A 27,213-nucleotide genomic window follows, 5' to 3' on the forward strand; every position below is an offset into this window, starting at 1 on the left:
TCTCTTATATTTCCTGTTTATAACTAAATTATAAATATAACTCTGACTGACAGTTTGAGCATGGTTGTGGATCAGCAGTCAAGACATTGTCAATCAGTCTACTCTTGGATGGGCAGCTCTTGATATTTTGTGGATACCTGTATGCATGGGAGTGCATGAGCTCTCAGTGTGTCATCTCACTCTTGTTAAAAGAAAATGCTGAGTTGTAGAGCTTTGTTGTATGTATTAGTGGTGAGTAAAAGAGGGGTTTTCCTTTTTTAAATTGTCCACTAAAATGTAAAACCTTCAAATTATTTCAAAGCAATTGAGTTATTAAAGCAAGAGTTCAGCAGATGGCAAGCACAGTTTTGTTTGTAAGGAAATAGCTGTGAAATTTGTTGACATACAAAAATCTAGTTTAATCTAAATGCTACTATACTGCATTATCAAATGCAGAGTTAGGGGCAAAGGTTATTAGATGTCTGTGTTATTTGTCTTATTATGGACCTTGTTTTTATCTTAATTATTGCAGTGTTGTCATAAAGCTACAATGTTGGTATATCTTTTTAGTATTTTCAGACCCTAGAGTGAATTAATTTTTTTCTTTTCTTTTTAACAGTCAAGGATCCCTTTAGTGAAGAACTCAAAAAAATACAAGTAAGTAAAACCACTTGACATTGAGATTCTAATCTGTCACATGATTGTATACAAACAATATAGATCTGTTCAGAAGGATGCAGTTTTAGTATAATTTGCAGGAAGTAAATACATTTCTTGTAACCGATGTTTTAATTTTTTTTTCATCTTGGGCAATATAAATAAGATTACAAGATTTGGCTGTGGCATGGTGGTTGCTTCATACACAATGAAAATAGTACATAATTTATGTTGTAAAAAGAAAAGAGTGTTGCAAATTTTGAGACTAAATTTAGCAGTTTTTTACTTACTGGTACCATTTGGCTTTTCAATCTTGAAAGCACAGCTGGTAAGAGATGATTGACATGAAACCTGAGGATCTAATTTAATGTTATAGAAGAGCAAGGGTTAAAGTCCTTCAAAATGGATTTTAAAATTGTCTCTTTCACTTTGATTCCATTCTGTTACTTGTTCCTGTATTTACTTTTTTGTCTGAAGTATCAGGCTAACAATTTTTGAGATGTCACCGTTGAGTCTATCTGTATTATCCTTAGTGCTGCAGCCGGCGTTCAGGTGGTTCTCTTTTCTGACTTGAATTGTAAATGTAGTGATCTGCTTTTGCTAGGCATATATAAGCAAGTATTGTAGGATAATTGTGGAGGCTTTTGGGGGGCATTTTTTGGTTTACTGTCTGGGATTTGGTTTTTTTGTTTGGTGGATTGGTGGGGTTTTGTGTCTAGGATTGAACTCTCCAAAAGTGAGTAACTGCCTATTAAGCAGGTGGCCTTGGCTGGTTTCTTGGATAGAAAATGTTTCTGAATCTCTTGAACAAATTAAATTTCTTGAGGCAGATTCTGGGGATTCTTTCAAAATTACTTTATTAGTGTGGAGAGAATGCATTTTGTTCACTGGACTCCGCCTGAGAACCTGTTTTTATGTGTTACTTACTCCTGTTTCTGCTGCACTGTTCCAGATTAATCCTATTGCATGCTTGATTGTTTGTTAGCTACAAAGGTTATACTGTTCAGTTGCTTCTTTTATGTGGTCCAACTGTTAATTAGAAAAAAAAAATGGTCACAGTTATATTTTTCATGTTCATCTCACTGTAGCTATTAGTGAAGTCATGGGTCTACCTACCGGCAAATAAATGGAACTTGAAGTACTGCTGGTGGTGTGTGTGTGTGCTGGAGGACTGATTTTCCTCTTCTGCCATTCACAGTGTTTTCAGGCCAGGAAATGAGTTAATAAGATTGCTTAGTTTCCTGAGGAGTATCAACTACATCAGCTTAATCTCAGTGATGATTTTGTAGTACCAGAATAGGGAGAGGTGACGCTGGTAGTTGTTGATGGTGGTGGTGGGAAATAATTGTCCATTGTTTGATCAATGAAAGAAGTATTTTGCTTTTCTGGTAGCAATTTTCTTACAGGAAAAAAAATGGACTATTCACATTTTAAAATTATGTCAATACTGCTAGTGCATCAGGGAATTAAGCCCACTATAGTTACTTTTTTAAAAAAATTAGTATAATCAGCATATGCACAAACTGGAAAATTACTTTTTTGAGAATTTTTTTTGAATGAAAGTTCTAGTCTTAGCCATTTGATAAAACCTCACCATTTCAGAATAGCCTTTATTGTACGTAACTGTTCATATATGTAACTGCATGTTCTTTGTCTTTACATTTTGAATAATTCCTTCTAATACAAAATGGTCCTGGTTATATTTAAATAAAATTGCTTGATATCTTAATTAGTTTAACTCCGCTGTAAGTAGCAATTATATGACATCTCATATTCGTGCTTGTTTTGGGAATTAGGCCTTTTTGTATTACGGTGTATGCAGGAAGTATCAACAAGATAGTTCACAGCTTTCTGGTGTGCTTTGTTTTGGCTTTTTGTTTGGTGAGGGTGGTTTATTTGGTTTTGTATTTTTTTAATTAAATTACTGTAGTTTGAAGGTAGACAACAAAAATCTTCCTTTGCTCTGAATTTCATGCTGGAATGTGACCACATGGTACTTTAGTATGGCTTGTATAAAATGTCACAGCACATTTATAAAGAATAAAACTTTTATTTTTACAAAGTCGCTATCAAAAAACCACCCCAAACAAAACAGATTTCTTTTGAGTCATTTTACTACTCTCTCACTAGTATCAAAATACTGCTGAGAGTCTCTTTGTTTTAAGTGGCAGATCCATCAGAGTCCAAGCTGCAGTCTAGTTTAGTTTCAGTCAAGATCTGAAAATTCAGTGTAGTGTATACTTGTATTCAAAATCTATTGCCTGAATCATTTTGTTGGTGTGTGAGAAATTACAGCTTCCTACATGTATGTTTAAACCATGGGTTTTTTCCTCATGGTATATGAAGATTTTGGGGATAAAGGGAAAAAAGTACATCTGTACTACTGCTTGTTTAAACATAAATATGTTTTTCTCATTCTAGGAAAATGAAATAAGTCTCATGATGAAGAGCTTGTATGCACTTCATGATAAATTGGCACAAGTAGCAGGTAACACTTAAAAAATATTGTGATGTAACACTATGGCAACAGCTACAAAAAAGTCTCTGCTCAGATAGTGATTTGCATTAACTGGTTCCCTGATAGCCCTTTAGAGCTCCATTTTGGGAAACTTGAAATCCTGTTTCTAGTTCACTTACACTGTCTTTTTCCCCCCGTGTTGCACCTTTTGTTGCAATGTTTGCTAATGAGATGGCTCTTGAGTATTGTGATCTTGTGTGGTTTTTGATCAGATGCCTTAATATTTTAGTACTCTCATTTTGTTAAAAGGCTTAAATTAAATTTACTATATGTGAAGAGGACTGTGTGGGTTTCTTGAAGGTTGTTAATTCACGGTTGTGAAAATAAAATATTTTGCGACAATGATGAAATGGTTACTAATAAAGTGAACAGTAGTGGTTGAACAAGATTGCCTTGTTAGATAAAATATCCAACTTAACCATATGACTTATATAGTAATGAAAAGTGCTGCATATAGTAATGTGTCAGATTTGGTGTTTAGGGATAATATTATTGAATATTCCAAGAAAAAGTAGGGTGGTTTTATCTAGAGTCATAAGGAACACAGCTTTAAACTGCACACATAGGAAATGGTGAAGTTAAGGCTGTGATTAAAACTTTGTCATCTGGTAAATGAAAGTTACAGCTGAGTCTACGTCATAACTATTAAGCCATTTTTATCATCCTCGTATATTTAACCTATCATGTGTTCAGGAGGTCTTACTGGTCTTTGTGCCAACTATTTGTTTGGCATCAGCAAGTTTTACCAAGAAGGCTTTTCCATTATTATCAGGTGCTACAGACATTTCGCAAACATGAAAAAATGTGGAAACAACTTTGTGTCAGATACGAAACTGACAATGCAATATGTCAAGGCTGTGTAGGAAATGTGTGAGAAATTTGAGCAGCTCTGTAATACCCTTCAAATTGCAACACTCATCTATCTTCATGCAGAAACATTTTGTTTCCACAGCATTTACAGTGTCTACTGTGAATAAAATAGGCATTTGGACAAATCCTACATATTTTGGTTTGTTTACATCAGAGAATCCCAGAATGGGTCAAGCTGGAAGGAATGACAGTGGGTCATCTGGGCCAACCTCCTTGCTCAAGCAGGGTCATCCCAGAGCACATGGCACAGGATTCCATCCAAATGGTTCTTGAACATCTCCAGCAAGGGAAGCATTCCACGTGCTTTCTGGACAATCTGTTCCAGTGCTCAGTCACTCACACAGTAAAGAATTCTTCCTCATGGTCAGGTGGAACTTCCTGTGCATCAGTCTCTGCCCATTGTCTCTCTTCTGTTGCTGGGTACCACCAAGAAGAGGCCAGCTCCATCCTTTTAAATATATCTAGCATTGATGAGGTTCCCTCTCAGTTGTCTCTTCATAGGAGTGATGCTCCAGTCTGTTAATCATCTTTGTCTTCTGACATAGACCGTACTATAGCTGAGTGTTCAAGGTGATTGCTTTTCCCTGCTTAGATCACTGTCATGCTTCTTCCCTCTCTTTTGAAGAGTGTAACAGCTTGCTGTTTGTTCAGTGTGTCATCTGACCCTCCAGGGACCACACAGTAAACAATGTACTTGCATGGGTAAAAAGGTTTGGCACATAATTTCTCCATCTGCGAAAGAAAGGGAGTTTTCTTTATTAGCTGGAGCTTACTTCAGTGTACAAATCTTTACCTGTCTGCCTTATGAAGAAGAATTTGTATGCTCCAAGACAGCTGCTTGCTTCACCAGGTCTGAAAGATGCATTTTTCTGTGTTAGTCTATTTCTGGCCAGAGGGATTTTCAAATGCTTCCTTTTGAAAAATAGAACAATCCTTTCTGGTTAGGTGGTACTTCAGACTGGAGCTGTAATGTGAGATTACCTGATTGCTCAGTGGAGTAGCTTTCATACAGTGTGAAGAAGGACCTAATCCATCTTTACTTAGACAGAAATTCTCATCAATGCCAAGTTTCTTAAGATACGAGAGGAAGATGTCTGCCATCCATTTTTGAATACCATATTGATGTAGACCTGGCACACTATCTGGAAGCAGTTTAAAAGGCTGAGACAGAGAAAGCTGCAAGGGATATGCAGGATTTAAGAGTGTTGATCTTGTGCACAGTGCACCGCTTTAAAAGAGAAGTTAAAGAATACAGATTTACTCAAAGTGGTGCTTTTCAGGTCTGTCTGTCACATACTTGGAAAAGTTTTTCTCATTTCATACTTGGCTATGAATCATTTGTTCATGTTATAACTATTAATATTAAAAAGGCAGGCTGGAAACTTGAAGTAGTCTGTTCTGTTAAGCTTTATTCAACATCTTGACTACCATAAAAATGGTTCCCTCAAAATTTGGTTTCTAGCTCTGTTTTAATAAAACAGACTTATTATTTTTACTGATGTAGTTTCTTGCCTTATCAACTTCAAATGGAGAGCAAGTGATGGGGGTTTTATTTTAGAAGATAGAACATGAAGTTTTTTTAAGGAAGAAAATGTCAGAGTAACAGTTGGTTAATTTTGAGTTAATATACCAACTGTAGATACCTGTTCTGGACTGCGGTGCTCCAATATGTTGTCAAATTATTTCATTATCCAATATAGAAATAAGTTGCCTTTAATGCATCACTGTTCTCAGAATTCCTAGGCTGCCAAATCTACAGTGAGTAATTTTTTGAATTTCATAGGAAATGCAGAACCTGATGAGCAGATAGTGCTTCTCCCTTGAGTTGAAGTTTGTGTTCCCTTGTTCCTATCTTGAATGGTTTAGCCATTCTTCAAAACAGCAACTTTTATAAACAGTACATATTTCAGTACCCAACACTTTCTGCTAAAATAAAATATCTGCTTTTTTAAAATTAGAGTTACTTCAGCATATGTTAATTACTGGATATCTTGATCTTTCTTGGAGAGACTTCAATAGATCACATCCATTTTCAGTCAGACTTGCAAAATGAATAAATCTAACCACTATATTCACAAGAAGCAGCCAGCTACCTATGGGTATGACCCTTTCTTGTAGATAAAAGATTTTTTAGGTAGCCATTTCTTTTGCCTGGCATTCTTCAGTGTAACAGTCTATCGGATTTAGACAGTTTCCTTCTTTTCACAGGTCCTTGAAGATGCAGGGGTGAATTAGGCTTTCATATGTAATAAGGCTTCCTGATAAATCCATGGCTGGAAGAAAAACCTGGCAAAACACCTAATGTTATTTAATATTAATTTCAAGTGTCAGCTGCTGATGGCTGTCACAGGCTCTCTGTTCTGTCACTCTCCTTAATCTTTGGTTTTTCAGGTAATTGATACTGTGCTGTTTCCAACCAGTGATTAAACAGCTGTTTAGCAAGTTCTGGTGTTCTGCAGTGTTATTGAGCTGTTGAATTTGCCTGAGAATGATTGGGCATTCTTACTTGCTCTTGATCTGCTTTTGCTGTTCTGGAGCTGCCTACTTTAGTGTTCTGCTGCAAGTAGCCTGAAAACATGAGACCTACTGAGCAAATGTCTTGTACCCTGCTTGCAGTTTGTATTGGTGGCCATATCACATCAAGCTATAAGTTAGAGATCTGGGCTAAATCCACATCTTCCTTGAAATATTAGATTTCCACTGTGTATTTTTACCAAGTGAGAAAATGATTCACAGTGTAAAGCAAATACTTCAAAATTTTGAATATTCCTGTTACCTGTATGTGCTGCAGCTCATAAGTTAAATGCCTAAATGAAAGTCAATGTCAAGTATTCTAGCCTGCATGGAAAAGAAGATCTGACTTGGTTTCTGTATTAGAAGCAGTTGAGACATAATAAATATTTCTTTAGAATTGAAACTTTTGTTGCTTTTTGGTAGCATTTCTAGAAGAATTCTACTTCTTAAGTAGAATTGGCTTGCTCAAATACACTAACATAAGCTAAAGTGGAGTTTTGTGATCCTTGCTGGGATGTGCCACTTTTTGCCTCCCTTCAAAAGCAAAGGTTCTTTGATTGCTCTTGAAGGAAAGCTTAAGCTCAAGGATTCATGCTTTCTAAAGTAAGCTCACAGCAGACATTATAACAGAGGGGCAGTTTTTACAAATAAATGAGATGTATCTTGCAGCAGACTTGTGTAAAGTTTTTTTTGCCTGTGCTTCAGTTTTATTCCTGAATATAGGGCCTCAAATGAAACAGTGGGAAACATTTTTGGCTCACACTATGGAAAGTGGGTTTCCAGGCCAAGTGGTTAATGATTGCACCAAAGTTATTCAAAGTAAGCCTTCATTTGCAGAACTATTAGCTAACACAGTGACTGAAATGGCATATAGGAATATCCTGCTGTTGCAGTAAAACAGAAGGTTGTCTGGCTTGTGCAATGCCTAACTTTCTGCAAGCTTTCAAATTCATGAGTTTCTCAGAAGAAAGCTGTTAAATGGATCTCAGCAAAAGATGTGTTGGAATGAGAAACTGTGTCTCCAATAGCTTTTTGTACAAGACTGAAACTCCATAACTCTGATTAGCTTACTTTTTTTGAGTGGGAGACAAGATGAAAGTGATTTTTTTTCCTCTCCCTCCTGCCCCAGTATTGCTTGAGGGAAATTTGAACTGATGGGCCTTAGACATTGTCAGAGCTCAGGCAGCAAAGGTTTTGTTAACTGTTAAACTTGTTCAGAGGGAATATAGTTTGAAAAAAAATTCAGCAGCAGGACTGAGAGGAAACTGTCTGCTGATTCTGAAGATAAGACCAGAAGCTGTTAAGTCAGTGTGCTGGCTGGGTGCTGCATAAACGTAATTCTTGGAAGAAGGCATTTCTTGGAAGATTAGCATTTAAAACTACTAAAGTAATTCAGTAGTCCCCTACCTAAGGGAGCTTTTGTTCTGTTGTAATAGGCAAGGGTGTGTTCTCAAAAGGTGGAAAATCCAACATGAACCCTGAAACTTCTTTTTAAGAATTCATGTTTTTCACAATCTGTCTCCTGCTTGTGTGTTTGGTTTGCTTTCTCATCTGTGTAGTAACCTCACTCTTTTTATTCTCTCCCATTTATTTCATAACAGTGCTTTTCTGCTACTCTAGATAATTAAAAAAACAACCAAGGAAAGCTTCTTAGCAGAAAGGTCTCATCCCCCTTCTCTCACAAGCTATTTTGTTCAAAGTATGACTGACATGCTTTATCTGTTATAAAAAGATCCCAGAAAGACTTCAGGTCTTACCAAACAAGAGAGAAGGCTTAAATGTAGGAATACCTGTTCAGACTTGCTCATATCATACAACTTAATATCAGGTGTAAATTGTGCGTATTGCTTTTTCAGAGATATATTTTGGGTTTCTTGTATTTATTCCATCAGTTCTAGATTTAAAACAATGTGTTTACACCAGAGACTGTATGAATGATGTGTAGTTATTCCAAGTCTGCTAATCTTGAGACATGAAATCACTGATGATTACACTTGTAAATTTACATGTGTATGTATGCTGTACAGTTTAGGCTGTACAAAACCAAAGTCTGCCTAAATTACACATAAGAAAAGCCCATAGCTGCAATTCAGGTGCTGAATTAGAGTGGGTTTTTATGAAAGTGGTGTCCATTTTGAGCAGTGATCTGTCTAGTTTTGCTATTACAGTAGACTCAGGCACTTTGAAAGTCTTAGATGTTGCATGCTAATTTTCAAGTGAAACAACTTGTAAAGTTTTCTGCTCAGCGCTTGATTGAAAATACGTGCATGCACACAGGCTGAGTTCCAGCAGCACTTCCAGGCCAGTTAGCATAGGAGCACTCTTACAAACACTGTTCCTATTTCTCTATATCCCAACAGTAAGAGCATCCCTGTTAGGCTAATGTGCTTGCAAGGCCAAATTCTCTTAAATCTGTTGAAGTGTACTGAACTTCAGCAGTCTGAGAAGGACTTGGGCTTCATAGAAACATGTATTTCTTTCGAGCTCCAAATGAGTGAGGTGTGAAGGTGCTTCTCCATAACTTGCTAGTGTTTCCTCACTTTTGCTCACGTTGCCTTAAATGTTCCTGTTAGTGTAGGGAACTAATACTTGAAATTGCTTTTTTAAAATTATATTCCAATATAAGTGAAGGTCTACATTTTACAGAAGCACAAGTATCTTAAATTTTCTTAGCCTTGCTATAGCTTTGGGAATAGTACAACTTGGCATAGATTCAAGAAGGTAAGGCAGGCAGAAACACTGAGCCAGTGAAAGACTGGGTTTGTTGTTTTCTATTTTATTGTTTTGGCACAGTAACAGCATAGTTGCAAATGCCAAGATTTAAGGAGTTTTTAAAGAAATATCAGGGGGAAAAAAGTGACTTGACACTGCTGACAGTTCTTCAGAAATGATTGCCTAGTGATCGATGAAAAACTGGTGTTAGACCTTTTCCTTTTCTGTGTGGCTTTGTGTTGATATGACTGTCACTACTTTCACTACATTTTTTTTTTTTCATTGCATGAACCATGTACCTTTAGTTTAGCAAAGAAAACCAGGGAGATGATGGCACATTGCTCTGAAGACTGACTATGCATATAAATACCTTATTTTCTGGCTACTTCTGCACACATTCCAAAACCAATAGAAGATGTTGAAAGTGCCCATTTCAAGCTATAGTGGGATTTTGTGCATCTTCAGGAAAGCAATGAGTTACCAGAATAACTTAGGCCAATCTAAAATGCAGTACCTTCATAGTGCCTGAAATCCTATGGATGTATTTCAGCTGGAACGTGGGCTCTATAAAAGATAATACAGGTTTCAGAGATAAAGGAAAATATCTGGAAGCTGAGTCCGGGTATAGTAACTTTTAAGGTAATGTCCTTCTGACAGTTCTTGTTGTTCTGCTTTTGGTGTAAATACTGAAACACACTTTCTGAGCAGCACATGGGATCATATTGCTGTGATTTGTACATATTATTAGTTTTGAAAATCATCAGGGGTTTTTAACTTCTTTTGAAGGAGAAATTTGTGCAGAGATTTTTTCTATATTTTTAGTGGAACCTGTGAGAACTACTGTACTGCTATGGCTGCTTGGGTAAATGTTGTTAACCATAAGGTGGTGTTTAGGTGATTTTATTTTATATAATGCAGTAATAAATAGATCAAAATAAAAGTTTTCATTTTACCAGGGGAACATGAATGTGGCAGCTCTACTCAAAGAAACCTTACCGTCCAGGAGGCAGCTGCATATCTAAAAGTAAGCAAATGAGTTATTTTTCATTGATTGTATAGAAGATCTGTATAAGTTACAATTTGTAAGGCCTGTTTTCATATCTACCGTATTGACTAAAATTTGACTTAGTATTGAATATTATTTGGAAATGATCAGAACTGATGACTTTAGTACATGCTACATATGATTTTTATTTGGGGATGCAGTGAGCATTTGGGGAGAGGGAGGGTAAAAGAAACTGACTTAATTGCAGTGAAAGTGTAGCTAATAGTGCTTCAGTGACATGCAGGGCTTTTTTCTCTTTCATTAAAACACCAGGAGATGATTTGGATTGATAGAAATAGTTGACCAACATGAAAATAATAAATTTATAATACTTAAATATGTAGATTTTTGTCTGGAAATCACTGTATTGGTTTTTGAGACTTAGTAGAAAAGGATACTGTTTTCCATTCTTTGAGGAGAACGGTTGATGGGTAGATCTGTGCAAGCAAACTGACAGGCAGCAGCTGTTTGGAGAGGCTATTCATTGATTCTTTAAATAGAAATGGTCAAAAAAAGGCCTTTTTGTTAATTTGATCACTGTGCAGTATTATGAAATCCCACTCTCTGTTATTCCCCTGCCTCACTCCCCAAATAAAAGATGACTCTTGCCTTGTCTTGACAGCTGTAGGGTTTATTTTAGCCCACGTTGGTGTACCCTTCAGTGGAAAACTACTTGAAGCTTTTAAGAGATAGAGATTGTAAGATCTCTTTGATTGGATGGGGAGGACTTAAACTGATGTATTTAATATACAAATGTGTAGAAATTTTATGTTTTGGCAAATGTGTATGTAATAGACAAAAAGGAGCAATGCTTTAGAGCATCCCAAAGAAGCTGCTAACACTGGTTTATGGTTTGGCAATAATAATCTATATCTGTTAAAATCAGTCCATTGTGGAAAAAATTAAGGTGATGCCCTAGAGCTGATTGTCTTGCCTATCTGTTATGCTGAAAGAATGACGTAACTGTTTACTGTTACCATAACTGTTTTAGCTGTGCTAGGAAGCTCAAGTTTAATATGAAAAATTATTGCTTTGTAGGAAATCTTATTTAACCATAGAGTTGCTTTGCAGAGTTTGTGTGTTCAGTGATAAAATTTTCAATACTTCAATATCAAAGGTAAAATAAACCCATTACTGTCTTTTCTTATGCTTGGATTCTAAGCCAGTGTGATATTTAGAGGAAAGATGAAAATAAAACTTTTTGGGGACTGTAATTTCAAATATAACAGTTACTTCCATTTTCACTTTTCTCTTTCTGCAAAAGAACATGTCAGATGAGCTATGGGGAAAGCCTTAGCTCAGATAGCAGTGAATGTTATCCTATTAGAATTGATATCAAATAATTTTTAAAAAGTCAATGTAGTGATGTCAGTTCTTGATCTACAAATACTGGGTTTTTTTCAAAATATCTGTTTAAACAATATTTACTCAAGCTTCTTAGGAAAGGATGGAGTATGGAACTGCTTTTGTAGGAGGCGTTTCCAGCGGAGTTCAGATCTAGTTGAAGTTTCACTCTCGGAGTAGATTTCCTGTGATCGCCGCCCAGTGGCTGAATAGATTTTTCTTACTCTAGGTTAGAGTTGTGAATAAATCAGTGAATGTGACTTGGCTTTTCAAACAGTCCTTAGTTTGAGGGATACTGGTGAGTCTGGGAACTGCTTGTAGCATAAACAGATTTACTTTATGCAGTGAACACCTACTGAAAATCTGAAGTATCAGGAATGAAACAATATAGTTTTGTCTACTGATCTGTACAGTATCTCAGTTTTGTTGGCATGATAATTCTTCGGTTATTTATGAAATTACTGATTAATATTGTATTTTGACAGAATTTAGATCCAGAATATGAAAGTGTACTTAACACATCATTACAATGGATCTTGAATAGCGGGGAAGATGTTGGCATTAAGTAAGTGGTGTTTATTTCTTAATTTAATTTCTTCTAAGAAAATGTATCCTTTTTCATAAGTACTGTGTATTTTTGAATAGGTGTCTCAGTAATGACCCTAATGAGATGGATGTCACTAACGTGAGAGATGTGAAGTATCTGGAATCCACTAGTCCAAAGATGTCTTTCAGGTGTCGTTTTCGCCGTGCGTTTGTTAATGTAACTCACAGATTATCAATATTGCTTTGGGGTAAGTTAATAAAACAGTCAACCTTTTTTTGTTGTAACTCATATTTATCTAAGTGCGTGGGGAAAAGTGAGTTTACAGAAAGTTTTTATTCAGCCATAAAACTTAGAATTTCTGTTGGTATCTTGATTAAATTGGGGTTTGATAAGCATTTCTGTTGCACTGCTGTATTTCCACACTGGTTGTTATCTACTTCTGTAGTCAGCTGAACATATTCGTTCTTTGGGAAATCTTTTTTCCTGCCAGATCAATATCTTGTGGCTTTCAAAAGTTCCATGTTGAACTGATCAGAAAAAGCAAACTGTTCAGTAAAAAGATGGTAGCCTTAATTTGAGGATATTTCACTGTTGTTCCAGGAAGTTTAAAAAGTAACTGCAGAAAAGATGATCTGGGATACTGAGCTGTTCTTAAAACAATTGAATGTTTTTCTAGAAGTAACTGCTCTTTCAAGTGGAAGAGTTTGTGTTCCTGTGTGAGAGTATAAAATACAGACAGCAAGTACAGTGTATTTCACTAGCTTTGGAATGTACAGTGCTTGTTAGATAGTTCAGTCTACTTCTGAAGTATGTCCTGTAAACTCTGTTAAATATCCAATGCTCTAATACTGCTTAAAGTGTATTATGCATGTTAATGCAGGTATAGCAATGGTTTGGGGAGTCTTACACTACATGAAATACCGTTGGGCAAAAGAGGAAGAAGAAACAAAGCAGATGTATGATATGGTGGTGAAAATCATAGGTATGGCACGTTCAGTTGTGTCTGATATATCTGTATCAGCTTGTATAAGCTTTCAGAGTACTGTTAATTAATTCAGTTATGTTTCTTCATGTTTACTAGCTGTCATGCTGTTAGAGTTCTTGGTCAAGTGTGATCCATGTGTTTTGTTTCTCTTTTTTAAAAAAAAAAAACATCCTTTAAACGTAATCAAAGCTTTTGACATAAAGCTTGTAATTTGTGAATTACATCAACATGGCTATAAAGTTGCCATTGACTTGGTAGTTTTTTGTCCTCCTATTGAATAAAAATATAAATGCAATGTTTGTTTACTGGAGTTGGGTGACATGTTGCTTTCTATATCTGTTTTTTCAGCTAACTTCAGATAAAATATCCACTCCAAAAATGTGTGTTAGCTCTCAATACCATCCTTAATGGTTTTTCATAGAAAAAGCAGCTTTTTAATTACTTACTTTTAGCAGAAGTTATTTTGGCAAAATAGTATGCATAACTCTTTCTACTTGAAGCCACAGCATTAGCAGTAGGTTCTGTTTGTAGTCTTACTTAAGTTGTTCTATTACTTTCATTTATGGTAGTCACAATAAATGTAGAGATGGTAGAGGAAACAGAACTGTTCTATTTTAACCATGTACCTACCTTTTTTGTCTGCAAATCAAGTTTTGTTGAGGTGGAAGGAAAGCACTTTATTTTCAAAGATGGCCATCTTTGCTAACACTTAAAAAGTACCAACCAAGAGTAACTGTAAGAACTATCTTCCTCTACTTCAAAGTTATTTGGGATACCTAGATACACTGTTTGGTAAATTTGCCTTAAGAATGGTTTGGAGAAAACTATGTTTCAAAATGCTAGAAAAACCTTACTATTGAAATTGGGAAGGGTGTTCAGAGTAGCTGTTAATTGCCAGATACATTTCTTAATGTTTGCATGAGCTACATAGTTATCAGTTTGATTTCTTTTTTTTGGTGTCCTCAGATGTTCTAAGAAGCCACAGTGAGGCATGTTCAGAAAATAAAGAGTTGCAGCCTTACATGCCCATTTTACATGTGCGTGATTCTCTAATACCACCTCAGGACAGGTATGTTCTCACTAGAAGTACTGAAAGGGGGGAAGCCAGTAAAAATAAATTGGTCAATTAACTTAATTTCAGGTAGAAATAACTTAATTTCTTACTAGATTGCACAGTGTAGTATTTTGGAGTTTCCTATTGACACGGGAGGAAAAGCATTGGATTTCTCTTACATGGTGGATGTCAACTATGCAGGTTGTTGTTATGCTAACTTTGTAATTCTTGCTTCAATTTTTAAGGAGGAAGATGAATAAAGTCTGGAACAGAGCAGTTGACTTTCTTGCAGCAAATGAATCTAGAGTCCGCACAGAGACACGAAGAGTAGGTGGTGCCGAGTTCTTGGTTTGGAAGTGGATGCAACCTTCTGCAGCGTGTGACAAAATTTTAGTAATACCATCAAAAGTGTGGCAAGGCCAAGGTATTGAAGATATGTTTTGCAGATATTATTGTCTTAATTTCTGCATCTAACTTACAGATGGTACTCTGTTGCTTGAAAACAAGCATGAAGGGCTTGTTTTCTCTCATGCATTTAAGGATTGTTATGAACTGTCAGTGCTATTTCTCTATCATCTTGTTCTATGGACACTTGGTGCATTGTGTCTGCCTTGTTTTCAAGGGAAATGACCTCTTTTGTTATTGCTACTGCAGAAATATGCAGTGGGTATTTAGCCAAAGTGAGTTACTTCTTCCTTTTTGTAAATTTTTAAAAAATGCTCTTTAAGTGGTCAGTTGGACATGCCTTACTGTTAGTAATGTAATTGGTTGTATATGACAGCAGGTAAATTGTATCTTGCAGACTTAAGTTTCCTGCTGTTAAGTTGCCAGTAAGCTGCCTAAAGACAAACTAAGGAGGAAGAGATAATTATTTTAAAAGGGAAACTGCCAGGACAAAAGACTCCTCAATTAGGAAAATGTGGATTTGGAACATCTAATAGTGTTGGATGTTTTAGCTCTGTCATAAATGTTTTTCTACACTGCATTTGTTTTTCATACTCCATGGTATAAAGCATTTGCTTTAATAGAGAAGGCAGTTTGTCATACATGGATTTTTCAGTGGTATGTCACTTTTTCAGTTTATCATGAAACCAAATGGCAAGAGTCAAGTAGGTTTGCAGTTGTATGTCTGCAGTGGTCATATTTTCCTGGTTTGAAAAACCTTTCTTGGTTTTTCATTCTGCTTTTCTTCATGTTGAGCTTCAGGTTTTGGTTTGCTCTTTTTTTTTTTTTTTTGGGCCAATGAAAAATTGAAACTGTAGGACTTGAATTCTGGTTTGCAATTAAAAAAGAATGGTCATTTCTATCTCTGCCTGAGTGTGAAAGTAAGTAATACCATTATATACTTCTCAAACTTATACTGCTGGTTTTAGCATTGCATTTCTCATTTTAAATAATTCATTGGAAATGAGGGCTGCTTTTTTTAAAAACACCATGTGAATACTAGTGCAGGCTTGAGGTTCTGTTTGCAGGAATAGTAATGTAGCATTCTGCTTTGACAACTGTATTGCTTGATTTCTCAGTTTCTCAAAGTTTTCATTAGTAAGATGTATATATGAACTTCATTCCAGGAGTTGTGGAACCTTTTCTTCCCAGGATATTGTACATTAGGGATGTGCAAGTGCTTTAGTTGCAATACAGAAATGGTGGGTTTTGTCAACAGCTCTTTCTGTTCCATCTCTGTAGTACTTCCACAATTGAATTTCAAGCACTTAAATTGAACACAGCTTCTGCAGACTATATATGTATTATAAATCTGAATCTTCTACATAGTGTATTGTTCAATGCAGGCTGGGAAACATCATGCTCTAGTTTCAGTTTGCTGTTCATTTACTCTCAGTCCTGTTTGATTGCAGTATAAATCACTCCATGACATTCTGTCCTGTATTAGAGATCAGATTGGATTCTTCTCACCTGGAGATGCCTCAGTGTGTGATAGCTCAGGTGGTGTTTTGCTACCTGTAATATACATCCAAGACTGCAAACAGAACAGTGGTCTCCCAAGCTTCCTAGAAAGACTGCTGTAGTAGCTACTGTTATGTACCATCCCAGTTGAGCATCTGATACCTACTTCAGCTTACTGCAAATACGGACAGAATAACTTGATCTCTCAGCTGTGGCTTTTATCTGTGTGTTGCTTAGAGTATGTACTATGACTTCCTGTTTTCTCTTGCATAGGATGTATCAAAATCCATTCTGTTTCAGTCCTTTTAATTGCAATTTTTCTAATTTTTTGTTATGTTTGAAGTTTAGCAAAGATCTTTGAAGAACTAAAATTGCATACTTCGGCTCTTAACAGAAGGGCATGGAAGTGGGGTGGCTGAAATGACAGTGGGTAATTTGGGCTCATGACAGTCAGCAGGCAAAGGCATTTTCACATGCAAAGGCTCTTTCTATTTTGTACTCCTTGTGTTCAAATGACTGTTGGAAATACTTCTGTTGCATAAGTCTCATGCTTTTTGCCCAGCTATTTCTTTCCTGATGTTAGGAATTCTACACTTACATTTCACTTTCTTCCTTTCTTGGAAGTATACATTAACTGGAATTTAAGTTTGTACTCCAGTTCTGATGTTTGAATGTAGAAGTTTATAAATCTAGATACTCTTCAAGACTGCTATGCCCTCAACAGACTCAGCATAAGAAAATCATAATGAATTCTTGGGTCTGAATCTTGTGAATAAATTTCAAGCTTGCAATTTTTTAAACCATCTGAGATCTGGTAGTGCTCTGTAGCAGAGAACAATACCTGAGCATGTGCAATTGAAGAAGAAACCCTTTCCGGAAATGCCTGTCAGCATGTACAAGGCTATCCATGAATGATAGCATGCATTTTAACTGTGGGACCTGTAGCTTGCCTGAGATCTGATGCCTGCTGTCTGTTAGCAGTGTGTTAAAGCATCACTGTTACATTTTGTCTAGTCTTTCAGGATGCAGCCTGTGTTTTGCCAGTTTGGTTTGGTTTTTTCTTTTCTGGATCAGAATAAATTCTGGTGCCATCCCTTTGAAATACTACGTACTGGATGCAGTAGTTGTATTTGTTAAAAAGATAAGCGTAGGTAAGCTAATTGTAGGATGGACAAATGCAATGTTTTGAGAACAATGTACAAGAGAACAGTCAATTGAGAAACAATCTTGATCATGCCAAGTGATTTAATTAAATCAGTGGATAGAACCCCACAATTCTAGTGTGTTCAGTTTGCTTTTGAAAGAACAGATACAATTGTCCTATCACACCTTTGATAACTGAGCTCTGAAGAAAACTAGGTAGGCAGGGCTGCAGTGTAGCTAAGCTAACAGTACAAGCTAAAGTTCCTTGACAGCTCTGGAGATGAGATAAAGAGGTTCTCTAAAGTACCACATCTAGGGTGATATTTCATCCTGCAGCATGGAAGATAACCTGTTACCTTTTGTGAGTGACACCCCTCCTCCCTGCTTGTGAGAACATAATCCTTTCTCTGAACAAAAACAAACAAAAAAACCCAAACTGCAATTATACTCTGAACTATTGCAAGAAAACTGGATTTCGTGCTGATTGTAAAATTCCATATCCATCCTGTGTTTGTCTTCTATAGCTGAATTAACTATATTAAACCTCAATTCAACCATAGTCTTCTCTTTGGTGATATTAATTTCAGTTTCTTCCATGTGTATTAAAGAACTTCATAATGTGTGAAAGGGTATAATTTCAATATTTTCAGGTAATTGTTTTCTTTTTTTTTCCTTGCCTTTGATAAGAAGGGTTAGTACTTAATAAATTGCCGTGATCTGTGCCTTAACATTGAAGAAACCTGGTTTTAGGAAACATGGCTACCTATATTTGATGCAAGTGTTCAGCCTTATCAGGTTCATCAAATTCACATCTCAAGATCTTTTGGGCTGTCTTGTAACCCATGGGAATTCCTTTAGTAATAATATATTAGTAAAGCTGTACTGCAATCTCTTCAATTGTCGTTTTGAAGCCAGTGCAAGAGACATTTCTTCCATCATAGACAGTGATAAAGGAGTTGACAAAAGCACATCTGTTTAGCTGCCGCTGCTTTTCAAATCTGGAATGATACAATGATATTCAGTTTAAGGTATATAAAACAGAAAACTTTTAAAAAAAGGTAGAAAACTTTCCTGTTCTTGAAAGTGCTCAGATATCCCCCAAGGGAATTTATGAAAGTCCTGAATTTTTTTCCCACTAGTGACTTACTGCACAAAGTTCTGTCTCTGCTTTCCTATTTATCTCTACCTTTTTATCTTTGTCTTGAAAGCATTACTCCCTAGATCTATGTAGAAAAAGGTGTGAGGTGCTTAGTTAACCAGTGTGTAGCTTATGTTGTTCTGCAAGAATGTTTGCTTTTGCCCATATTTTGTATGCTCCACACCAATGTAACTTTTCAAATAATCAGTACTGTATTCTGAACAGCTTTGTCACTGAAACAACTTCTTTTGGGGAGGGGGAGAATCAGTTGTTACAGATGTTGTACAGATGTACAGATAATGAAGTTCAAGAGACATCAGTTAACTCTGCTATTTTCAGTTTTGCTGTGTAGCTACAGCATTAACTTGCCTGTGTCTTCTCTACACTCTCTTTTTGGTGCCATTTCTGGTATACATATTAAGGATTATTATTGTTCTAGCATTAATTTCACACCTCACTGATTTCCATGGTAAATTTTTTCCTTTAAACATGAAAAGCTCCATCTAAGTTGCAAAAATTACTTTTAATTTACCATGATTTTGAGAAGTTTTTTTGAGAAAAGACTGAGTTCATCTTTATTTTCATATGCTGCACTGCCCTGGGCACACTTCTCTACTGGTTGGAAGTTAGAAGCGGTTTAGTCTTGTGCTGATGGTAGGCTCTGGCTGAAGATCTCAGTTAGCACCTGAGATCTTCCAGTCAAAAGGACATCAAAGTTATTAGAAACTGGAACAGGCAAAGCTTGGTTTATATAGGTAACTACACTAAAGGGTGAATTCCCCATTTAGTCACTTTTGGATAGCTCAGTGGTTTAGCTGCTTCCATCAATATCAGTATGGATGTTTTTTAGTTCATAAACAGCTTGCAGAAATGTTGATCCTCTGGGTCTAGGATCTCTGCAAATAAACTCACTATTCTTTATCCTTGGATTAAAACCCTGTGCTGAATAAACTTAGTCATAAACAATCAGCACATAATTTCCTCAACCCCACACCTTTTCAGGTCCAGGTCCATGACTAGGCCACCCCAGATCACCTTCTCCAGTATGGTGTGGTGCCCCAGTGTACAATATGCTGGTGACATTTCACCCCACCCTTGATCTGCTGGAGCCAACTTCCATAAGTAAGGTAAGTCCATGTATTTTTCAATGTTGCTTAGTTCTGTAAAGTTTTTATTGTATACCCTATGTATAATTTTTAATAAGGGGCAAAAAACTTTACAAAACCATGTGCTATTGAAAAAGGACTTGTCCTTAAACCATAGGCAGCTTAGAGATAGATGCAGTGTCACCAGCATATTTAGAAATCCATTCCCTAGAGAAAAACAGACAGTTGTTACAGGTGTTGGTGACTTGCACTCTGTGTGCATGTGTATTCTTAATAAGAACAGTTATTATTTGGGGAACTTGCAGTAGGTTTGATATTAGAATTGGAGGCTATCTTTCTAATTTCTAGTTGGTAATTGTATTTTATTTGCCTTGGGAATTTACATAAGAAGAAGGTTTCCTATGCAGTATCTCCAGGCAGTGAATTTTCTCTTGGTTAGTGCTTGTCTTTCACAAGCAGTGTCTTCCACATGACTTATTTTTGTCTGTGTGACACAGTTTTTGTTTGGGTAGCACACAGAAGAGCAGCAGTGTTCATGTATTTTGGATGTACTTTCAAGAGTTTAAAAGATCAGCAGTAAGAAGCACAGACATCTGCCCAAAACAGACACTTCTGACCCTTGGATTGTAACATCTTGAATCTGTCAAATTTTTCTTAAGTAGGATTGCAAAGGAGAGAGGCATTAGCAGCAATTTGGAACATCATTTTTTGTTGTTGAGATTTTAATCTTATGTTTAAACTCTTGACTCTACTTATCTTAATCTTCAAAGTAAAATTTCCTTCAAGCCTTGAAAGCTGTTTTACTAGGCTATCCCCTTTCATTTCCACTGCTGATTTGTTGGCCCTTCTCAAGGCATGGAATTGCCTTATCTGAATCTGAAGTGCTCCTTGATTCCTTTTCTCATGGTACAGTCTTCTCTTGTGACTCTCACAAGTAGAACTTGTGAACTTTAGAGAAGTTAGGATTTATTTTAGGATGTCAGCATGTATTTCATGTCACTGTTCTGCTTTGAGTTACTCTGTTATTTTTGATTTTCATTTTTCTTCTTATATCTGTTTTATTTTCTGGTATGTTTCATTTCAGATTTTTAGAAGATTCTGATCATGTGTGATCATTTAGGGCTATAAAGGCTTTGTCCTTGTAGAGCATTCTTGATATGTTACTGCACTGGAAATGTAATGCAACATCCATCTTAAGGTCTCCTTATTTATTAGCCAGATGGGCAGCAAATTGCCCCAAAAGTGGAAGAAATGAAAATTTCATCAGGCAATTAGAACTGTATAGTTAACTTCCAGTTCCAGAAGTTTACTTCAGGTGTTGTGTATATCTGTCTTTTCATGGAGATGTAGTGCAAATCCTTTCTTTTCAAGTATATGGTATTTTTAAAAATATCCTGAATTCCTTCCATGTGGCCTGGATATAAGAGAGTGCCTTAAATATAGAAGTTTTAAGTATAAAAAATGCAGCCAAATACGGTGTGTTTTCTTCAGTGTGGTAGAAGACTGTGCGAAACATCATTTGCTTGAATTCTTTAATATATGAAATAAACTTTCTTCTGAGTAAAACTAGAAAGGTATTAATGTATAAAGTTGACATTTCTTACCTCAATGGTATTATGCCTGTAAATAATTAGTATTTAATTTATTTTTCTTTCTAGCATTTCATCTAGATAGAAGAAATTCACCACCGAACAGCTTGACACCATGTCTAAAGATTCGCAATATGTTTGATCCAGTTATGTAAGTAAAACCAGTTATCTGTCTGTATTTCTGCATTCTTTTGGAAGAGTCCATTGCTTACCTCTGAGAGGGGTTTGGAAGAAGTGAAGAAACATGAACATGTTGAAAAAACAGGTTGTAAAAAAACCATTTCTCTTAACATGTATGAGAAGACATAAAAAATCTTAACCATCTGTCTTCTGTCCTTCATTGTATTGCACTGTGCCTTCGGCTCACTTCTTGAGGGATGTGGCATATAGTCAAACTATTTGGAGCAGTGACTCTTTCTCCATTAATTAAATTTGTAAATGTTTAATTGTATCAACTGACAGGGGAGACTCATATGGCCTGACAACAAGATTGTAAGTTTTTAAACTATTTTTCAATATTCTGGAGTATTTGGACTGCTACAAAACTTGCACAGTTTGCATTTAAAAGGCTGAATTTAAATAACTTGTTACTTTATGGTACTGTAACTGCCTAATGTTGAAGCAAATGGATTTTTGTAGTGGGAACAAATTAGTGCTGCATCCTGGCTTCTAATGCTCATGTAATTCTCACAATTCTGAAATATGTACTGTGTATGAATAAGTAACAAGCCTTGTTTCATGTACCAAGAGCTAAGGAAAAATAATTTATTTTTTTGGTAGTGTTTTAAATCCTTACCTGCTCCACTATTCTGTTATATCCCCATTGGCTCTGGACAAGATCATGGTAGGAGTTGGGAACTAACACAGAGGTTATGCCAGATAATCCTATCTAAGTTTGAAGTCTCTTTGTCCACTGTAAAGAGATACAGGGACTCCAGTAATTTCTCTGGAGTAAATTATTCTTCAATGCGATTATACAAGGGGAAAATACAGATGCTATGTTTTAGAAGGGTACATGTGAGATGCTACCTCAATAATACAACCTATTGATTAGGACAGGAGGTAGGGGAGGACATCAGAGTATGGACACAAGTGATTGCAAAGTTTGGATGTATTTATTTAGCCTTTTTTCTAGCTACATTTAATTAGTTTAGTTCCTGCCTTATTAACTGAAAAGCTGTTAGTTAATTTAGCTAAAGACAGTGTTACCCCCAGCATAGAGAAGTACTCCAAAAAACTTTTCTCAGTGTCTTTAACATTTAATGTCTGGTCAATGACACCAGCTTCTGTGGCTTCTATAATAATTTTCAGGTTGCGGTAGGGTGAGCAAGACTGAAATTTCAGGGGTTGTTCTTGAAGCAAATTGATCCTCCTGTAGGAGGATTAAAACATGAGATTTGCAAAGAATTTTAAGTGATATCAACATCCCTATTGTCTTTGCTTCAAAGGAGGCTTTGTGAGCTGTATTGGTTAGTCTGAGTGGTGCTAAAATAAGTCCATTCCTGAAGCTTCAATGTGATATTTATTGGTATGTTGTATTGGCTACTTTCCTGTTTCAGAATGTTAGCAGTTCAAAATGTCTGCTATTAATGGAACTAATTATGGAGGTGTTATTTTTGTCAGAACAATCTCCCTTTTTAGCCTATATCTTTGCTGTAAGCTTCAATGCTTTTCAGTACTGACCCAGTCCATGCCCAACAGGTGCATTAAAAAGCCCCCACATTTATAGACTCAGAGATGTTGTGTTTTGACACTTGTCTTTAGTGCCTATGTCCAGTCAGCTATTTTGAACATTGTGACTTCTAATACACTGACTTTTTGTAGACCTTTTCTTTTGGAAGTTGACCTAGCTCCATTACTGGACTGCTGGATTATATCCATAGTAGGATACTTCATCCAATTCCATATTGTACTCCCTAGTGCACTCTTCTTCTGTGAGCTATCTTTCAGAGGACTGTTGCTTAAGGAAATAGTTCTTATCATATACCCTTGGAGTTATCTTAAAGCAAACACAAACAGAAATCCAAAGCCCTCAGTGCAAGCCAAACTGTATTATTAATCTGCTTGCATCATTAGAGGAAGGAGGTTTATGTTCTTGTTCCTGACCTGAAAGGGATGAATACTTTCATCCACCTAAAACACAGAATGTACCAGTGTCTGTGATTAGATTGTTAAGTATTGTTTTGACGTTTGCTGTGGGTGCAATGTATGTTTAACAAAACTAGTCTTAGCTGCTCTTACAGTGACTGTATACTAACAATAATTACTGAATTCCTTTTAGTGATTACACCAGTAGCTGTTAAAAGCAGCCCCATGAAACAGGTCTTTTTTCTTGACTTGAGAGTCATCTGGGAATATACTCGTTAACTTGTTTTTATTAATGTTAGTACAGCAAATAATCATCTCTCTACTGCCAAAAGTCAGGGAGGAATCATATCAAGGGAACAACTTGTCCAGCTTGTTCACTTGTATATTATGAACCCTCACATCACAGCATCAGACTTGGTTGTGTGTTCCAAACATTTACTGTGCAAGGCAGAAACATGGTTTTTTAACTGTCAGTCTAAGTGCCAGTTGGATAAGCCCATTTTAGGATGACACCCCACCCCCCAAATAGAGGTTATTCATTTTGATTTGTAGGGTTGAATTTTCTAAAGTGGACTATAGGAGCCAATTTACAGTGTATTCAGTAGGAAAAGTACTTAATCTGTCCCAGAGGCATTTACCAGAAAATTATGTAAAGTTACAGAGATACCAGACTCAGTAGGAAAGTATGAGAATGTTGTGAATGTTTAAAAAATTACATAGTCCCTTAAATCTTTCGTTGTTTGCCTAGGGAGATAGGTGATCACTGGCATCTAGCAATTCAAGAAGCAATCTTGGAGAAGTGCAGTGATAATGATGGAATTGTTCATATTGCCGTAGACAAAAATTCACGTGAGGTGAGTGTCTTTCCAGTAACAACTTAATACTTCATCCTTTTCAGCTGGACTTGCAAAAAACCCAAATCCCTCTTTCTCTTACTTAGGGCTGTGTATATGTCAAGTGTCTCTCCCCGGAGTATGCTGGAAAGGCTTTCAAGGCATTACATGGCTCTTGGTTTGATGGTAAGGAATGGGAGTTTATAACAAAACATGGGTAGAAATTACCCATGAGTGCAGAAGATGGGTGCAGTGGGAGTTCTTTTAAATGGTGAAATGTTTTGTATCTAAAATATTGAGCAGTGAAAAAAAAAAGTGGTAAACTAATTTTGATGTAATGACATATTTGTGTTTGACATTCTGAAGCAAAATGCAATAATACTGAACTAGAAGATTTCTCTTTTCCTGTTTCTTTGCCTCATAGGAAAGCTGGTAACAGTAAAATACCTGCGACTAGATCGGTATCATCATCGTTTTCCCCAGGCTCTTACATGTAACACTCCACTGAAGCCATCAAACAAACACATGAACTCTATGTCACATCTGCGTCTTCGGACAGGCACAACTAATTCTCAGGGAAGTTCCTGAGAAAACTTTCTACAACTGCTAGGACTGTTACTTGCAACAGGAATGTTCCTGTTTGGCCTCCGTCTTCCTTTTTTAGTGCTTTTTGTATGTAATACTTTAAAGAATTAAATAAAAGTTTGAATGTTCCAGAAGTCTTGTTTCCAAAGGGACTTAGCAGTGAGGCAGTAATACTGAGCTGACAAAAAAGGAAAACCAAGTTGTTTCACGAAGTTTTCTGGGGCTATAGTAAACCGATGCATTTAAGTTTTGCATGAGGAATACCAATTTCATTATACATTTGCAGATGTGGTGACGTATTTTTGCACCAAGAAGTGTTTTTGCTAATACAAAAGCATGGAGAAAAGAAGACTTCCTGTATTTCCATAGTTTCCTGTGAAATAATCTTGTGGGTATTTTGTAACAAGCAACCTACAGTTCCTGATGGTGAATAAGTTATAAAAAAAATTCAGTCAATATTAGTTTTTTGTTGCTATATAAGAATCTTTTTCTGCAGCTGGGGTATGGGGAAAGTGAATTTGGCATTAGAGGCTGCCTATCAATGTGAGGGAAGGTGAACTGATTGCGGATGTACTGGGTTTTGTATATAAATGTAAATGCTGGTGGTGGCAAAAAGGGTTGTGTTCTGTGAGGATGTCTGCATTAAAGCAGCAAATAAGCTTCCTATTTTATTCAAAACCTATTGTTTTATATGGTTTTGGCTGTACCATGACAAGAGGCCAAATACTTAAAAATATTGGATACAGGTTCAATATCTTTTATAGGTTTTATATAAAATACCTGACTGATTTTGTGTGAAAGGTCTGATACCAATTGTAATGAATTCAAATTTGTGAGCAATAAAGAAGCAATTGGCAGATACTGGAAAAATATTTTGTGAAAAGCTGTATTTATTATTACAAGTGTCAGGGCTGTGACAAAATACCATTGAATTAAATGACATTCCCAGTATATTATAACATGTTTTAATTATCCATTTATATGTTAAAATTTAAAAATTCCTTCCTTGCAACAGTTTTGACTCATGCAAACTAGTGCAGCTGACAGTAAATCTTGTGATTCCAAGCTTGTAAATTTACTAATGTTTACCTAGAAGTACAAAATTGTTGCTGAGAAGCTTAGTTGCAAATCTAAGATTATTGGCTTTACTAATCCCCACTCCTACAACCATTTTACCTAGTTATCCAGCTGAACATCCTGTAGGAGGTGAGACTGGAAGCACACCAGTCCCACAAATTTTACTGAAATTCACTTTACTTTGTAGATATGATGGATCTGCAGCATGAACTTGCACAAATAATGCACGTTTTTCTTACAGTTAAGTAAACATGATGCACACTATTCTGCAACAGGAAATCCTATTGTGCCTTACCTTTGTGCTTTTGTGGGCACCATGTTTATTATTGGGAGAGTTTGTTAACCGAAAAATTTTAAATCCTCAGTTTTATGTCTCAGATGCTAATGAATGAGTATATATAATATATAATCAGCCATGCAGAATTCTACTTACCAAGGACAAGTACATATTTTTGATGGGTAAGTGGATTGTGCCAGGTCTGGTAGATTTTTGATGAGTTTTATTATATACATATATGTATATGTATAATATACATGTATATGTATTATATATATGTATATAAACTAATTTTGTTGTATTTGATGTGCATCCTAGTGATTTGTTAACCTGACCTTAGTGACCCCATCTTGTGACCTGTTGCAAGAGTGATTGTAAAAATAGCTGTGGCATTTTAAAAGGTCGCCTCGATGCAAATGCATCTATCTTGCTTCTAAGATATATTTCTTGTAAACACTGTACATTTTAATTGTAATATGTACTATTATGCAGCTTATTTTACCTTAAACTGTTAAGTTGACCGATATCCCTTCCTGCAAGACAGGGGAATATGTATAAAATCTGAACATTTGAGAAAAATCAGATGTTTGTTGTAACTTGTCACCCTATCCTGTAAAAACAAACAAAAAACCAAACCAGACTCGAATTAAAGGTTTATTAGGGGTTTTTATATGTGTCTCACCTTCTAGATATTTGGTTGTCTCTGACTCAAATGCTTTTCTTATCTGGGGCAGAGGGGGAGATTGATTTGTTTCAGCAATGTAACTAACTTTTAGTATTTGTTAGGATGTGAACAGCTGCTGCCCTGAGCTGACACAGACAGCCGAGTTTCACTTAACTAACTGTCAGCTTGGCATTTGTCCTGATTTTGTACACAAGGAGTGCAGAGACATTACCTTGCTTTCTAAGTCTTGGACATGCCATGTTGTCTCCCCTGTTAAAGGACAGGGGAAAAGCCTTAACCTTGTGCTTTCAGCCTCTTTCTTGTATTTTGAGGTACAAAGGGCCATGAAAGGGACTTTGATAGAGTATCAGAGGTTGGCTTTTTCCCCTGTCATTATCTTACTTCTCTTGTTTGAGAATTGTTTTAGTGACAGGTTGAAGGTTTGGGGGGTAAGAGGAACAAAGAAGGGTGTGTAAGTCCATTATTTACATCCATTTGTCCCGCGTACATATACGTGTCCCGTGAGGAAGGGGAGCCAGGAGGAGCATGGAGTTCGATGCCGTTCAGTTCCCTTCTTTTTGGA

The 27,213-nt window shown here is 36.3% G+C and overlaps 1 protein-coding gene across 1 annotated transcript in view; it reads left to right on the forward strand.

Moving 5' to 3' along the window:
* Nucleotides 1-26,658, forward strand: part of LEMD3 (LEM domain containing 3) — a 42,446-nt gene extending 15,788 nt beyond the window's left edge. Inside the window, exons 2-13 of the mRNA XM_038155586.1 lie at nucleotides 599-636; nucleotides 3,058-3,124; nucleotides 10,207-10,274; nucleotides 12,125-12,204; nucleotides 12,285-12,433; nucleotides 13,067-13,168; nucleotides 14,138-14,240; nucleotides 14,471-14,649; nucleotides 21,176-21,257; nucleotides 23,943-24,048; nucleotides 24,135-24,213; nucleotides 24,452-26,658. Of these exons, the coding sequence (XP_038011514.1) occupies nucleotides 599-636; nucleotides 3,058-3,124; nucleotides 10,207-10,274; nucleotides 12,125-12,204; nucleotides 12,285-12,433; nucleotides 13,067-13,168; nucleotides 14,138-14,240; nucleotides 14,471-14,649; nucleotides 21,176-21,257; nucleotides 23,943-24,048; nucleotides 24,135-24,213; nucleotides 24,452-24,615 (1,217 nt within the window). The 3' untranslated portion in view covers nucleotides 24,616-26,658. The remainder of the gene's footprint in view (nucleotides 1-598; nucleotides 637-3,057; nucleotides 3,125-10,206; nucleotides 10,275-12,124; nucleotides 12,205-12,284; nucleotides 12,434-13,066; nucleotides 13,169-14,137; nucleotides 14,241-14,470; nucleotides 14,650-21,175; nucleotides 21,258-23,942; nucleotides 24,049-24,134; nucleotides 24,214-24,451) is intronic.
* The last annotated feature ends 555 nt before the right edge of the window (nucleotides 26,659-27,213 follow it).

This window comes from Motacilla alba, chromosome 1A (genome assembly GCF_015832195.1).
Source record: "Motacilla alba alba isolate MOTALB_02 chromosome 1A, Motacilla_alba_V1.0_pri, whole genome shotgun sequence".
Lineage (NCBI taxonomy): Eukaryota > Metazoa > Chordata > Aves > Passeriformes > Motacillidae > Motacilla > Motacilla alba.